The sequence below is a fragment of the Indicator indicator genome, chromosome 7, assembly GCF_027791375.1.
Source record: "Indicator indicator isolate 239-I01 chromosome 7, UM_Iind_1.1, whole genome shotgun sequence".
Taxonomy (NCBI): domain Eukaryota; kingdom Metazoa; phylum Chordata; class Aves; order Piciformes; family Indicatoridae; genus Indicator; species Indicator indicator.
This window is the reverse complement of record NC_072016.1, coordinates 30,521,399-30,538,095: the sequence shown is the minus strand read 5'-3', so window position 1 is coordinate 30,538,095 and position 16,697 is coordinate 30,521,399. Positions and strand designations below refer to the sequence as shown.

The following is a 16,697-nucleotide window of genomic DNA, read 5'->3' as shown; positions in this document are numbered from 1 at the left end:
AGGGAGCTGGGATTGTTCAGCCTAGAGAAGAGAAGCCTTTGGGGGTGACGTTAGAGCTGCCTTGCAATACCTGGAAAAAATCCTACAGGAAGGCTGCAGAGGGACTTTTCATAAGGGTGTCTAGCAATAGGACAAAGGAGAATTGTTTGAAGCTGAAGGAGAGCAGGTTTAGACTGGATCTTAGGAAGTTCTTCAGTATGAGGCTGGTGAGACTCTGGAATAGGTTGCCCAGGGAGGTTGTGAATGCCTCCTCCCTGGGGATGTCCTCCAAGGCCAGGTTGAATAAGGCCTTGAGCAACTGAGTCTATTTGAGAGGTGTTCCTTCCCATGGCAGGGAGGTTGGAATAGATGATCCCTAAGGTCCCTACCAACCTCAGCCTTTCTGTGATTCTATGCAGGTCTTCAACCCCTCAGATAACCCAAGAGTACTTTCTTAAAGAGAGTGTTTTTTGAAAGAAACTAGTAAATAATCTCTCTAAGAAGAAAGCAAACACCATGAACAGCTATTGATACTTACATAAAAACATAATTACAAGGGAAGTTAATTTGCTGTTGAATTACCTGTCTGTTCTTGTTGAAGTAACAAATATTTTACATCCAAGTTCCTACATTAATATGTGTGCTGGCATACATTAATAGGAAGCATGTGCTATTTTATTAATAAAAAAGCCAGTTTTAAACTAGTTTATAAGTTTAATTTTTATCAAAGCCACACGCAAGCTTGAAATCCTGATGGTGGGCATGTTCAAAACCAGGCTGGGTGAAGCCTTGAGCTCTCAGATCTAGTTGAGAGGTGTCCCTGCACATGGTGGGGAGGTTGTAGTGGATGATCTCTAAGGCCTCTTCCAACCTAAGCCATTCTAGAATTCTGTGATTCTATGAATAATGCAAACAACTATTTTAATTTTGAACAGGTTCTATGAATAGTAATCTTGACATTTAGCACATAGCAAATGTTCTCTGTCAGGAGTCATGATCTATCAAATGCATTTAATTTCCTTGCTAATTTTTAACTTACCCCAGTTCACAGTTTCAGTAAAGGGAAGAGATGAAGCTAACAGAGAACTCAAGGTTGTAGCAGCAGACTAGTATTACAAAGCAGGACTAGAAAGAATCCCAAGAAAAAGGATAATGCAGCCATTTGTTTCAAGGCAGAATTAATAGTTATAAGAGCAATTGCATTGCTGTCTTTGTTTAGCTCAGGACTGGTATTGATTGTTTATTAGAAAGGGTTTTTTATTTATACCTCATATGTTGCAATGAGGCACGTTAGTACTGCTGTTATTGTCAGTGGGCACAGAGCATCTGATCTTTCTGTATGTGTAGATTCTTATTCTGTGTTCAGTTTTCTAAACTCTAGATTAGATAACTCAGCCTTATTTTAATCCTTTAAGATAATGGTTTCATAGTATGTCTTTCGGTTTCCTTTTTATTTTTAATGGATGCTCTTCAGCTGGTTAACAACTTGAATTTTGAGTCCAGACTGTTCATAAAATCATAGAATGGCTTAGGTTGGAAGGGACCTCAGAGATCATCTTCTCCAACCTCCCCCAACCATGGGCAGGGATGCCTCTCAACTAGACTCAGCTGCTCAAGGACTCATCCAGCCTGGCCTTGAACACTCCCAGGGAGGAGGCATCCACAACCACTATGGGGAACCTGTTCACCACCCTCTTCATATTGCTAAATGCATTATGCCAGCCATTGTAAGCTCTACACTATTTTCTTCTATAGCTCACTTCAGAATGACTTTTATATAAGGTCTGCCTTTTTGCCAAGAGTACAAAATTTTCATCAGCTACAGATCTCCACCCACAGAACCACTGATAACTAGTTTTTTCTCAGTTCCATGTGCACATGGTGATTTTTTTTAGGTGTCAGACCTTGTACTTGTCTCCCCTGAAATACATCCTGTTACTGTTTCAGTTTGCAGGGTTCTCAAGATCTCATTGAATTGTAAACCAGGTATCTTACGCTGCAAATTTGTGATGTGTACTTTTGGTTCTTTAACCATTAGTAAAAACGCTGAATAATGGCAGATTGAGAGCAGGTCCCTTCAGAATTTCTTGTGATGGATCCCTCTGGTTTGGCATGTGTTCTTAATAAGTATTCTGTTAGCAGTTCTCAAAGACGTTATCTCATCCGCCCAATGATGGTTACGTCTAGATGATATTTTCCTAAATTGTGACGTGAGAACCAGTGACAAAATCCTAGTAAAGCCTAGATTTAGGACATATTTTTGTCTTCATCTATAGGCCTGTTCTCCTGGGACAAAGAGAAAATAGATTAATATATCACAATTGTTTCATCTAAGTCAACCCTTTTAGTGAAGGCCGATGCTAAAATGGCAAACCCCAGTTTGTTCTTTTATGTCCGTATTGCTTTTTCTCTTTATCCAATTATATTGTATCTAAAAATAGACAGGAACTGATACGGCAGCACAGATGAGGCACTCTGAACTTGTTCAAAGAATGTTGGGCTTCAGCAGGATTGCTACAATTCTTAAAATTGGGAGAAGACAACGGGCAACAGAAGATAGTAAACTTACAAAATTAATTGAACTTCTTGCAGCTGTTAGGGCCACACTCCTACACAGTCCATCTCCATGGAACATCCTCTGTATTCGCTTTGCCAAAAGCTGGTGAATATCCACCACTCTCTTTTTCATGTCTCTATCCAAACTTGAAGAACTACTCACTCATTATAAATAAGCAGGATGTTTTGGAAAAGGTAGTGGACCAATTTTACTCTTTTTGACTGGATCACTTTTGACTCTATGCTGCATTCAAGGATTGTATTTCTGTACTGACATTCAAGACACAATCTGCATAGTGTTTTTAAGTCTTAGTAAGTGCCTATCTAATGCTCACCTCGATGATTAAGTAGACTCAGCTCATGTAGATGTATTTGATCACAGTGAACTACAGAGTTTGTTCAAGAAAAAACAATTAAAGGTTTGAATTGGAACTGCTTTAGAGCAGTTCGGTCAAAAGATATTACTGTCCTTTTACTGATTCAAAGGGTTCTTTTCACTTCCATCAAATGTTCAGCTGACTCTGCTGCAGGGAAGCAAGAACATAGGTGAAATGGCTTCAGGTGGTTGCTGACTGTGTGGTGGAATGAAAACTTATCTCTCTAAGGCAAAGATTTATGGAACTATGCCATTACCTTCTAACTGCAGTATGTAAAGAACATGTTATTCTGTATTCTTAATTGTAAAAGCTCTGGAAAGTTCTCATGTACTTCATCAGGAGAGAGAGGGGTTTGTTTTCCTTGTACTGTGCAAAATTTGAGAAAAAAATACTTTTCTTCTTTGTTATAGTTACATGAGACTGCAACCTAGAGGTTGCAGAAGTGTTATATAATTTTCAAAGCGAGATTCTACCCTTTTTAAAGGATATCTGGCTTGCCTCTGTCTCAGACAGGAGTTTCCAATAACACAAACAGTTACTTGAATGTACTGTGCTTCTTTCTGTTACTTTTCTTTCTTTCCTGTCTTCCTTTAAACAGTAAAAATTCTAGTGGTGTGTGACTGGCCAGTCATTTGTTGTAGGGGTGTAGGAAAGGAAAAATGTGTTTTAGGCTAAGTTTATATGAAAGTCAATTTCTTTAAGAGTATAGCTAGGTAAATATGTGCACTCATGGAGCTCAGAAGGCAAATTGTATCCTGGGCTGCATCAAGAGGAGTGCAGCCAGCAGGTCAAAAGAGGTGATTCTGCCCATTTTCTCTTGTGAGACTCCACCTCAAATACCGCATCCAGTTCTCGTGTCCCCATCATAAGAAGGACTCAGAGCTGCTGGAGCAAGTCCAGAGGAGGGCCACAAAGGTGATCCAAGGGCTGGAACACCTCTGCTGTGAGGACAGGCTGAGGGAGCTGGGATTGTTCAGCCTAGAGAAGAGAAGCCTTTGGGGGTGACGTTAGAGCTGCCTTGCAATACCTGGAAAAAATCCTACAGGAAGGCTGCAGAGGGACTTTTCATAAGGGTGTCTAGCAATAGGACAAAGGAGAATTGTTTGAAGCTGAAGGAGAGCAGGTTTAGACTGGATCTTAGGAAGTTCTTCAGTATGAGGCTGGTGAGACTCTGGAATAGGTTGCCCAGGGAGGTTGTGAATGCCTCCTCCCTGGGGATGTCCTCCAAGGCCAGGTTGAATGAGGCCTTGAGCAACTGAGTCTATTTGAGAGGTGTCCCTTCCCATGGCAGGGAGATTGGAGTAGATGATCTCAAAGATGATTCTGTGATTCTGACCTTAACATTTCAGTATGCGTGATGGTGAATTGACTGAAACTTGGAAGGGGCTGAAATGAATAGAAACAGCAATCTAAGTTGCAAATGGAATGATGTGAGTTATCTCAGTGTTGGAAGTTCCCAGCTACCAGGGATAAATAGCCTTCTGAAGAACTAATTGATGGAAACTTAAGGAAAGAGAATAATCTCCACTCCCACCTCCCACCATGTAATAGAGAAAAAAAAAATATAATTTCTACTCTTACCTAGTTTTAATTCTGTTTTCTGCTATTGCAGTAAAATCCATTTGGTCTTAAAAGTAATGAAAAAAACATTTTCTCCCGGTGGACAAAATAAACCTGCACTTGTGTAATAGTACTGATTCTATTTAGATCTTTATTTCACACTTACCATTATGTTTTCTGTTTTGATACAAAATCATATCTGTGCTTAACAGGCTTTGTATACAAATGTTTTATTTTGTTGCTGTGCATGGTTTTAAAGCAGTATGAGGAAAATGAAAGAAAAATCAAGGTCAGAATTGTCATTTACTTTGTCTGTTTGTTCAAGTAGATAATGTCTCTTTCCACCTGATACTCATTATTGTTGGCACATAGCAGGAAGCTGTATGTCACAATTCCCTCATTAAAATGTCATCTTTCTCATGGTTTCCAGACCTAGGCCTGTGCTCTTGAACTCAGTGTTAAAGTTGGGGGCTAAGAAATAGAATGTGCCTACCAGTCAGCAAATAAGATTAAATTATAAAAGGGAGTATTTAGATTCTCTTGACTCTGAAGCCTAACTCTTTTTTTTTTTTTTTCTGTTTCATACCTTTCCCAGCAAGCTTATCCTGCAGCCATGAGGATAATGTGTCTTGGCCTGCTCTGTCCTACTTTAGTTTTGTTGGGGTTTTAGCAAAACAGGAAAAGTAGTCCTTAAGGGACTGTTTAGAAGGGTTTGTACTGATAGGACTAGGGGCAGTGATTTGAAATTAGAGAAGAGTAGATTTAGATTGGATGTTAGGAACAAGTTCTTTGCCATTAGGGTGGTGGAACACTGCAACAGGATGCCCAGGGAAGTGGTTGAGGCCTGGGGGATGTCCCAGGTCAGGCTTGGCAAGGCTCTGAGCAACCTGATCTAGTGGAGGATGTCCCTGCTGACTTCAGGGAGGTTGGACTAGATGACCTTTGCATGTGCCTTCCAACCCAACCCATTCTATGATTCTATGACTAAAATTATACACTGGGAGACCTGTAGTTTTCAGTAATTCATATAAATGGGAAAACTAACCTTGTGACAGAGTGATTACAGCATACAGCATGAGTAAAACCTCTGAAATGGCTTGGCTTGAAAACCACCCATATTGCATATTTAGGTTATACTAATACTACTAACATATCCCTTATGCTAATTATAAGTAATTCAAGCCACTGCCTTAACTTTTCATTTCATGGATGGTAGGTAGTATTTCTTAAACAAGAATGAGGCACAAAACATTTATTGTGTAATTGGATCATAATTATAGTGTGCTAATAGTTCCTGTACTCATGGCCTGCAGTCCAAGAGGTAGACCACTTCCCAGAGAAGGAGCTAGCTAAAACCCACTATAGCAGAAGAGCCGTCATGACCCAAGAGGCCAAAAGGTTTCCTTGCTTCCTGTGGAAGAAGATGTTATGAAAGACAAGGGCTGCTATAAGGTCACATAGTATCTTAGCCCCTGTCTGCTTCCTGGCCTGATTCTGTCACAGGAACTGTATCTGACTCTTGACTGGAGCAGGATGATTATCTGTCTCATGAAGAAGAACATAAAGTAAATATTTATCTCGCAATACTTCATTTTGAGAAGATACTTCCCTCTTCATATGTCAAACACTTCACTAATGCTTAAATGTAGGAAGAATACCTGTAGTCAGTATAGGTGTTCTCATTCCAGTCTGAAGCTGCATGGAACACACCAGATTTTCAGCTGTACTAAATCTTCATTTGAAACAGTCTTAGCCAGCAGAATGTTTGTCTGGAGCTGCAGCCAAAAATATGGCTGTGTCCAGTTTGGCTGTGGCTTTATTTGACTATTGAATATTTTCCTGTTGGCATTCAAGATACTTTTTTGGTAACCTTATTCACTGATTTCTGACAAGTTCGTTTATTTATTTATCTTCTTTAAAGAAGTAGGATGCATATTTGAATGATTAATTCTTTCTCAGTTCTTAAAATGATATTGTAGAACCTTCTTGGGAGAGCAGGCAAGCATACCTCAAAGCTGCAAGACAACTAAACTTTTTCACTTATTGTTTCCTCTCTAAAAGAATATTTAATTTTGTACCTTGCATATATATATAAAAAAATCTTAAACTCCGTCATTCCTGGGAAAAGGAAAAACTATCAATCACATTTCATAAAGGCTCCTTGGAAAAAATTATTCTTCTTTCCCTGACTGGGTTAGTGTTAATGGTGTCATGGATACCACTGCCCCATTGCTCTGAGGTAATTTATTTGGCCCATCTGAATACCAGCATACAGTTTTTAAAACTCAGAAGTGCTTGGTCTGGAACAATTGGCTCCGGCCATGCTGTGTTTGAACTATATACTTAATAGTATCCAGTGATTTTGTTTAAAAAAGAAAAATGCTCAGACAGAGATATTTTGCAAATCAAATTATTTTATATTGCAGGCTAAGATGACTCAACTGCCAGAGGCTGAAAAGGAAAAGATAGCTGAGCAAGTGGCTGACTTCAAAAAAGTCAAGAGTAAGCTTGATGCAGAGATTGAAATATGGGATGATACCAGCAATGACATCATAGTTTTGGCCAAAAGAATGTGTGTGATTATGATGGAGATGACTGACTTCACAAGGTAAGTATGCAAAAAAAGAGTCTTCAAGCTTTTTAAGTGTTGGAGGCCGTTGTCATCCTGCTATGGCAGGACGTACTGAGGTGGAAATCCTAGTCTTTACTTCGGAGTGTGGTTGAGAACTGCGTTATTGGAAAATGGATTTTGATTATTCTCTTCCAAATTTCAGTAAATGTAGTAAGCTTCTTCATAGATGTTTTGCAACAGTTATGTATTAACCAAAACCAAGTTAATGTTGGTACTGAAATAACTCATTTTTCAGACCAAAGGTAATGAGAATGATGTTGGCATAAAGGCCTCAGATCTTTAACAGAAGTATTTCAGGATGGCTTCAGGGAAGGCCAGTGATGATCACTGATTGCTCAGCAGAAGTTAGGACTGGCTTAAAGAGTATTGTTCTGAAGTAGCTTATTGTAGCTTAGATTACTTATTTGATTCTAGAGGCAGATGCCTGTGTTTTGGACTTTTTTTTTTTTTTTCAGTCTTGTCAGAAGGGACTTGCAGAACTTCATTTGAAACTATTCTAACCTACTGAACACTCATGAGCATGTCCTCTGCTGATAGACATCAGGCCAGAATACTGTAAATTTATGTAACAATTTTTTCCACCTTTCTTTAAACTTTGTATGTGGTAGCTTTCTAAAACTTGATGAACCTTGCTGTGGTGAACCGTCCTATAAACCATTGTCATAGAAACCTTTTTGCTTACAGATGGAAAAGTAATTGAGCAAGAGTAGAAAGCTATCGGAAGTTTGTGGTAGCTAGCAGCAGCTGCTCATTGGTGATATGAACACAGTCATCAGGCCTGTTTGTGCAAAACTGCTTATATTGATTACTGGAGACTTGTAGTAAGCTTTGGCCCTGACAGGCAGAGGCAGCGGGTAAGAGGCATGTGGACTCCAGATTCTTGTTTGTCGGTGTATAAGATAAAAAGTTCCTGAAGATTGTTGGCTGCTAGAAATGGAGAGTTTGGTAGAGGTTTGTTTCCTGAAGCTTACTTTGCTGAAGGTGAATGGGATTGTAGTTTTAGTTTCTTTAGGGGAGCTACAGTAAATAAAGCAAAAAGAATAAGAAGAGTGAAATTATTCCATTCCTGTATTTGCATGACTTCAACAGCAAAGGCATTTAGTGAAGCTGATAGACAAGGCATCACTGGCTCTGGTCATGCTTTCTGTCAGCAGACTTTATCTGCAGCCCCGTTTCTGGTTCTGTTTGTCTGTTTGTTTTTCACAAAATACCATCTCAGCTTGGCTCTGCTAGCTTCCTGTGTGTCAGACCAGAAACCTCTACTTCAGAAATGAGGAGAAATGAGGAGAACCTTGTAGTCTTTGATTAGGAAAGCAAGAGAAAAAGAAGGTCGGAAGTCAGGATGGCAGTTCTGTAGTTACTGGGATTTATGAGACCATGGAACAAAATGACGATGATGATGGAAGAGGGATTCTGTTCTTATTCAGGTTTATCCATGAGGCTCATCACCATAACTCACTCTCTGATTTACCTTCCCTTGTCTCCCTTTTAACTTTAAAGTTACTCATGATCCTCCTAGTTCCCTTTAAACAGCTAGATGCTTCCAAAATCCTACAGAGCATTTACATTGCACCCTCAAATCCACTAATATGCTTGCCTTTTTCTGGCCTCTCCTAGCCCTCAGATTTCTATCAGTTCCTTCCAGCTCTTCTCACTCATCTGGGAATCATGCCACAGCTCCCCTACTCATTCTTCTCTCTGGTCACCAACTCAGTTTATCACAAAAGATAAAGGTACCTTTATTACTAAAAAGTCTGAACTAAGTGCAATGACATCTACCGTTTCACTTCAGACGCATATAAGATTTTCATCCCCCACCTTGCTCATAGGTCAGCGTTATTTCCTAAAGCAATCTGGGATGCTTTTGAGAGTCCATAGCAATTCAGCGTTTGCATCATAAAAATGCGTACAAGAACAACTTTCACTTTAAAATTATTTAATCACAAAATCACACACAGATTGATGGTTGTAAAAGTTTTGTCAACAGTGATACTGTCCAGCTGAGTCATCAGAAAGGACAGTTACTTTGGACAAAATTACTTTGGGCGAAGTAGATGAACACTCCTTAGGGTTCTATCTTAAGAGCAGCTTTTACCAGTTAATTATATAAAGATGTTCTTGAAGATAAATTTCTAGAGCAAGTAGAATTAGTTGTGTGCATATTTGCGTGCATTTTATCAACAAGCTTTGATAAACAGAGCCATCAGGATTTATTTGGTATAACATACTACCTGAAGCAGATTAATTTTAGTGTTAAAATGAGCAGTAGAACTGCATTAGCTAGAGCAGCAGAAATGTTATTTAGGATTGTGCAGTACTTGCAGATTACTGACTGTCCTGCCAGAACTGTGTGTAGTAGCCTCAGACAGTTGTAACATGGCCTTTTGGATTTGTGTTACACTGTGGAGAACTGGAATTCGCCCCCACACACGCATACTGACAATAACCAGGCTAACTCAGTTTGGAAGCAGATGAAGCCATATTTACAGGCAAAACTACAATCTGTGATGAAATGCAATGAATATGTACAAATATACACTATTCACAACATTTGCAAATATGTACAATTAACAGAAAAACAAAACAAAGCCCCCTGCCCCCCACACTGAGGGGCCCCTGCTTCTTCCCACCCCCCTTCCCCAGACCCCTCAGGCAGAAGGAAGTCAAGAAGCAGAGAGGTTTGTTAAACTTAGCTCGTCAAGGTCAGTTTGCCAGTATGTTTCCTGCAGAAAAGTGCAGGACAGACAAAGTGGGAGAGACTGCCCATACCTTATTAAACATTTCTATCTCTCCAATGGAAGTATTTAAAATAATCATTATTTTGCTTTCTTACACCCAATAGTGATCTATTTACATTCTTTCACTTTTCTGCTCAAATTTTGTAAGAAGAAATTAAAGATATAGCCTTAAAACTATCACATTTGTTATGAATAGTTGAGACATATCAAGTTAAATTTTGTCATGTAACATGGAAGCAGCTGATACTGCTTCTTTTTCCTGAATGTCGCAGAGCTTCTAAAAGATATGCAAACTTAGCTTTCACAGAGTAGTGAAGATTTTGGAGGCAGAAATCCTGGATCTGCCTGTCTCATCTGAAAAGATTTTGGCGGAGTCTGAACTTCATGCATATACTACCGTGTCTTTATTAACATCTACATGCAATATGATGGCTTGTAAAATGCTGATGTGGATGTTTTTTTGCTACTTTAACGGTGTAAATATTTGCTTGGATACTTTAGTTTAGCTGAAACTATTTGATCAGAAATGGAAATCACTACTCTGGTGGCCTCAGTTCTAAAATATAAGTGCTAAATATTCATCCTCCTATACAAAAGTTTCTGAAAAAGAGGAACAGCTAACATCATGGTGAGGTGCTTACTGTTTTGCAGGTTAGCAAAGCGTGTTAAACACTCATAAACCAGTACAGCAAACAGCTGATGACCAAAATGAGCATAACATTGCTTTGGTTTCTCTGTAACATTGTGACAAAACACAGCTAAACCATTGACAGCTACCTTCAATAAACAGTCTTTTACTATTGCTTAAAACTGGACTAGAGATAACTAAAGAGAATAGATGAATTAAAGCTACATGGCAGCATCAAGGTAGGAGGAGGATCGGCACATATAAATGCCTGTGTGCCTTGGCTTTGTTTTGAATCTGGATTTTTGCAATCTCCTCTTTCTTTTGCATCATCTCTTGTTTCTTTAACCACAATTTTTTTGCATATTTCTGTTCTCACCTGGGAAGCCGGTGGGAGACAAATCCCTTTCGGGTGTGACAGACCATGGAAGAACTGTACTTGTATGAGCAGAATTAGGCCCAGCATAAAGACAGGCAGTGCTGCCTCATAGTAGTTCAGGTTGTGCTCTCTAGACATTCACCATTTAGCAGAGCTGGACAGAAGTGATGTCAGCTCCCTAGCAAGGGGAAGCAGAGTACCCCAGAGGTCATCACCTTTAAAGGCCCCAAAACCATTCTATGATTCTGTGATATCTGCCTGCTCAGTTGCAGGCCTCTGCAGGGTCAGTCAGCACCACCACTCCAGCTGGGACGGGGACGGCTCAGGTTCCATCCATAGTCATCTTCCATCTGAGTGCAGCAAGGAGCACACGGTGCTGATAGTAAGATCCATCAGCAGCCCTGGACAAGGTAAGCAGTGAAGGAGCCATATGGTCCAGCCAGGAGCAAAAGGAAAAGGCGGCAAAGCCAAATTCCAGCATGTGCATGAGTGGTGCATCCAGGAGACAAGCTACTGACAAACGAGGTCCAAAGTCTATCCAGAGGCTAGGGCTAGAAACAGGACTGTAATCCAGGGCAGGGCTTGAAGGGGTATGGCCCAGATTTTAAATGGAGGAGCTCTTGTGCCAGTGAGCACAGACTGTGGGAGAGGGCCTCAGGTGAGACACGTCAGGCCTGTTGGTGCAGTGCCATGGCAGGTGCAGCAGAGAACTGTTTCTGTCCTTCTGATGGTTCAGGCCCAGCCAGGAGGAGAAGCCAAGTAGAGTGGCCATATGGGAAATGAGGTCACAGTAAGTGACATATTACAATTTGCTGTTCTTATGATAATATTCAATGGAAAAACAGGATTTCTAGCATTCTCCAATTGGCACATCATTGAACCTGCTTTTCAAGCTTCAGTGGCTTGATGCAAGACTTGTTTTTCTGTATATTTTGCTCAAGCTGTTGTTAGGTAAGAATGCCCAGCAATATGTCCTAGAGAAATAAAGATGTACTCATTAAAAAGGCAGGGCACTGATCCCAGTTTTTTCCCCATTTAAAACACAGGCCTATTTTTATGGTGTTTACTTGATGTATTTTGTACATACTGTATATTTTTTTTCTGTAACTCCATATGTTCAGGTTCCTCCTGAATTGATTAGCAGAAATTAGAAGCCTAAACCTTTGAAGGGTTTCCAAGAAGTAAAGACTGGAAACTTGCAGTTATCAGCTCCTTCATTGGGATTGTGTGAATTAATTACGACCAGAAATTTGTCATAAAATATCAGTTACTTTTGTCTGTGAATTTAATGCTGGTTTAACTAAAAGTTGTGCCTGCTTCTCCAAGAGATCAGTCACAATCAGAGTATGGTGTACACTCATATCTCTTGACTGTTTATTGTCCAATAGTGAAACAAAATGGATTTATGGCAGTTCCTGCACTGTTGACCTGGCTGATGTTTGTGAAGTGGAAGACTGGACTAACTGTAAGGGCAGAGTTTGTGAACTTGATAATACAGATAGTACCCAATGTGGGTACATAAAAATGAATAGTAACTTCAGAGAAAGAAGGCCAGTAGTAGCTGCAGGTAGTGAAACAGAAAGGGAACAAATCAGTGGGATGTTGTTTTATAAAGCAAAAGGGAGTTCTGTTAGTCCTGTGTAGGCTTTGCAATGGTGGTCATCACAATTTGCAGATACTCTTCAGAGCTTTGCTTGTCGCTATGTGGATGAGATGAGTCCAGTAAAAGGGTGTCATTTACTGAACTGCTGCACTGACCTTATGGAAGAGGCAGGTGGCCAGTGTAGAGAAAAAGGAGTGAGGAAGACCTGTAGGCAGGGACTTCTCTGCCATCTTCCTTCATCTTTACTCTTAGAAGTGATGCTATCAATGCGGTATTTCAAGGCTTCTCTACCAGAATACAGAACAAGAAAACCTTTGAGAGAGTACATATTCTTTTCCCAAGCAAAGAGATTTTGTAATATTTTTATAAATCAGTTACTTTAATCAAATTATCTTCTTTTACATTTGCCTGTATAGTAAGTTATAAGTAGTGGAGAAAAATTAAGCTTTGGCCATTGATGTTCTGGACATACCCTTTAACATCATGTGAAGACAAAGCACACCCTGAAAAGCAAGTTTTATGGGGGTACCCAGCCACATCCAAATCAGCTAGAGGCTCTCCAAATTGTGTGCCTGGCTTTGGTCATTTAGTATATCAGAAGTGCATTATAGGGTGGGGAGCAGAATTTAGGATTTTTGGTATATGATGTAATCTTTCCCTACAGGATTAGTTTACTATTATTTTCCTTTTTTCCATAAACTTGTTTACAGACCAGTTGTTTGACAGTTCTGTAACTGTAGTGACCTTCCTGTGTACAGATGAAGACATGGTTGTTTCAAAGAGATAAGGCCTTCATCTTAATAAAATCAATTCACCTGTATTGTTTCTGCTCCCCCTGTTCACCCCACTGAATGTGTCTTTCTTCTGAGTGATCAATCCACTTTCAGTTGAACCCCTGTTTTCTTTATGACCAAGAATCAAGCTAGGATGGAGTTGCCACCTAATAAAATATAATTGTTCCCAGACGCTGCAGGGCCACAAACAGCTTTACTGTATTTTCTGTATGATGTTTTTGGGATTTTTTTGTAGTATCCTTTTAGTTTAGTTTTCTTTCTTGAATATGCATACTTCTGAGAAAAAGTATTCACAAATTATCACCTTGGGAGCATGCTGAACAGAAACAGTGCTGAACTCCTGTGTTTTCTGCTAAAAACATAACCAAAGTCTGTTCCAACCTTTTTTAATCAAACCAGGACCTTTCAGGGCTCACAGATCCTGCCAACAGTTTTCATGCTTTTTTCCTTCAACATTATACAGCATTTTTTAAGACAGATTTTTGATGCCGTGCCTTTGGCATCTGCTGTTTTGGTGCCCTTGGGGATTAAAACTCTGTGTCCTTAAGATGGTGCTGGTAGTGGTATTCATTTTCTCCTAGTATGCCTCAGACCTGATCTTGTACTATTGTTCATAAAGCTTAGCAAATAGTTTTCCTTCTCCATCCTGCTACGTTCTTGACACCTTTGAGGGATAATACTTTAGGACAGAAAGATACGTGCACACTGAGCCTTTGCCTCAAACTCCTGGCTACCCTGCCATCAACTGAGAACAGCTTTCAGCTTTCTTTTTATAAAGGTGGCAGTTTGCTTGTCATGGCCTGTGTTCTGGTAGAGACATACCTCTGGTTTGCTGGAAAGAAGGTCAGATGAGAAACACAAAGGTAGTGTTAACATGGACTGGCTTGTAGCACTAGATTTTCTGTAAGTCAGATGGCCACCAGTCACACAGATAGGGCAAGGCCTGCTCAGAGCACCGTGCTGCCTTCCTGCACCAAATCTTGTTCTCATCAGCCAAGTTGAAGTACAGGCAGGCTAGCTGCCCTTCTGTCTGCCACAAACCATGTGTTCAGGTGAACTATTTCAGCTTCAAGTCTGATTTGCAGAGTGACCAAGACCAGTTGACTGCTTGTGAGTATCTGGGGATATGGAGGGGATATGGCATTAATGTGAATAAACACTTTAGGAACAAGATGTAGTCTTAATGCAGCATACACCCAGCAGCAGAAATACCATGATTTATTGAAAGAGTGTGTCTTGGCTGTTACCTTAGCTGTCAGGGGATGGCAAAAGGCAGAAATGTAGATGGGTCTGTATCACAGATTGCAAGTGTAAGATTTTCTTTCATAACTTTTTCCCATACTTAATCTTGAAGTATTAAGGTTATGTCAGAGCTATCCTTCCACTTCCTCTAGTTCTTTGTGCTCTGTGATGGCAGAGGGAAGGAACAACGCTGTTCAGTATACCCTGGGTGGGTGAAAGTTACTGGAAGGAGTCTCAGAGTATCTTCATTTAATGGTAAACTTTACTGAAAAACAGTTGTTTAAACATATCTGCTGTAGTTATGCTTGAAGACCATTGAGATTGTTCCTGCATATGCATCTCTGTTATTCCTCTCAGAAGCAGCTGACATTGTCACTGAGGTAATGTTTAGATTTATGGAAAGACCACTACCAGAGTTGTAAAAGGAGGAGAGAAAGGGGGTTGTAAGCACATTGTCCCACATCCTTGCTCCCACACTAGAGATAGCGTGCCTCCAGTTAGTGTTGTATCAGAAATAGAAGAAGCAGAAGAATGTAGTTTTGGCTTTTTGTCATTCAGGTCAGCTTCCTACTTTCACCTGGATGAGGTGAAGATAAACTGTATAAGAGCTGAAGGTAAATTGTATAAGCTTGGATTAAAAGTAAGAAACTACATGGCCATTTACTAACACCTTTGATTTATATTTAGCATTAAGCAGTGATTGATTTGCAGAGTTCTGTTCATAAGCTTAAACCTCCTCTTTTGGCTGAATCATCCATGCAGCATATTCTTGAGGCAGTAATAGCTGAGAAGTCTTTTCTGTTTGTATGGGTCTGTGGTAATTGCTAGACATTCTGTAATGCTCTGCTCTTAAATAACAGGCTTTCAGCTAAATAAACAAATCATAGTTCTCAGCTAATTTAGCACTTAAGGGTTTTTTTTATATTGGAATATACACGATTCATGTCTTGAATGTCTTCATTAACGCTGTTTGGTGTCTGTCTGTAACTGTTTTTCAAGTAGGCCAGTCAGAGGTAGCAGATCAAGATAACATGAATATTCTAAAAGTGATTTCCTTTAAGAGTTCTCAGTGCTCATACAAGAAGGCACAAGCTGCAGGCATCAGGTTCTGGACATTTGTTGCTAGCAACTCTGAGAGCTATGTTACACCAAGGGCTTTTTTGTCATGGTGTGGGTAACAGGATATAGCAGGAAAAGTTGCTGCCAAAGAAGTTCCTACTTTTGGAAGGGGTATTGCAAATGTTCGCCAAGTATTTAGTCTAATTTTCCTTTTATGCCTAAAATGTATTGTTTGCATTTGTAAATATTTAGCAGCTGTAACTGTGTATGTGACATCCAGATTAATCACTGCAGCTTATCTCTATCTCTGTCAAGAGTGTTTTGATTTTCACATGTGGGAGTTTTGCAGCTTTTTGTTGCACAAACTGTAATTTTGCTTTTGGGGCTTCCAGTTCGATCTAGATCACTAAGAGAGTCAATGAGTTATTTTGAGAATCTGATCTCTCTTTTCTTTCCTGTTTTTAACTGACTGTGGAATTTGTGTTTTCTCCTCAAAGGACACTTTCAGAGTAGTCCACCAAATTCTTTCCAAGAGCAGTTCCTGATTCCCCCATGGCAGGCCCTGAGGTCCCACTGTAATCATAAAGGACTCTCAGTAGGCATGGTGTGATCTAGAATCATAGAACGGCTTAGGTTGGAAGAGACCTTAAAGATCATCTACTCCAACCTTCCTTCCATGGGTAAGGGGCACCAGCTGGTGTTTAAAGGCCAGTTGTTGAGATGGGTAATCTCCACCACCTTTCCCTCCTGGGTTCCCAGATGAGAACTGCTCAGATGAGATCTCACCTCGGCTTTTGACAATAAGCAAAGCAAACAGAAGGTGGGTGGAAGGAAGAATTATTATGGAAATAGTGTAGTGGCAAGTCCCTGCTAAGTTTCTTAGTCACAATGCCATTCTCCTCCCTTCCATCTTTGCTGCAGTACAGAGCCTACATCTTTCAGAGTCAGGCTGTGCAGTGTTTGACTGAGTGATTACTAGTACTTGAACAACATTTGGAAGAGTTGTCTTCCCCACTAGTCCTAAGACAAGTCATAGTAAAAAGCTACATAACCACATAATTCAGGTCATGCAGGGAAAGAATCATTTAAATGTAAATATAAATATATAAGTGAACGTGTTTGTTTAATGGACAGCTTAACTGTGATAAAAGCA

The 16,697-nt window shown here is 40.0% G+C and overlaps 1 protein-coding gene across 3 annotated transcripts in view; it reads left to right on the top strand.

Annotated features, from left to right (window-relative positions):
- Positions 1-16,697, top strand: part of CTNNA3 (catenin alpha 3) — a 409,043-nt gene that overhangs the window by 363,487 nt on the left and 28,859 nt on the right. For all 3 annotated transcript variants that reach the window (XM_054382672.1, XM_054382674.1, XM_054382673.1), the window contains one exon: positions 6,899-7,080. In XM_054382672.1, coding sequence (XP_054238647.1) covers positions 6,899-7,080 — 182 coding nt within the window. The remainder of the gene's footprint in view (positions 1-6,898; positions 7,081-16,697) is intronic.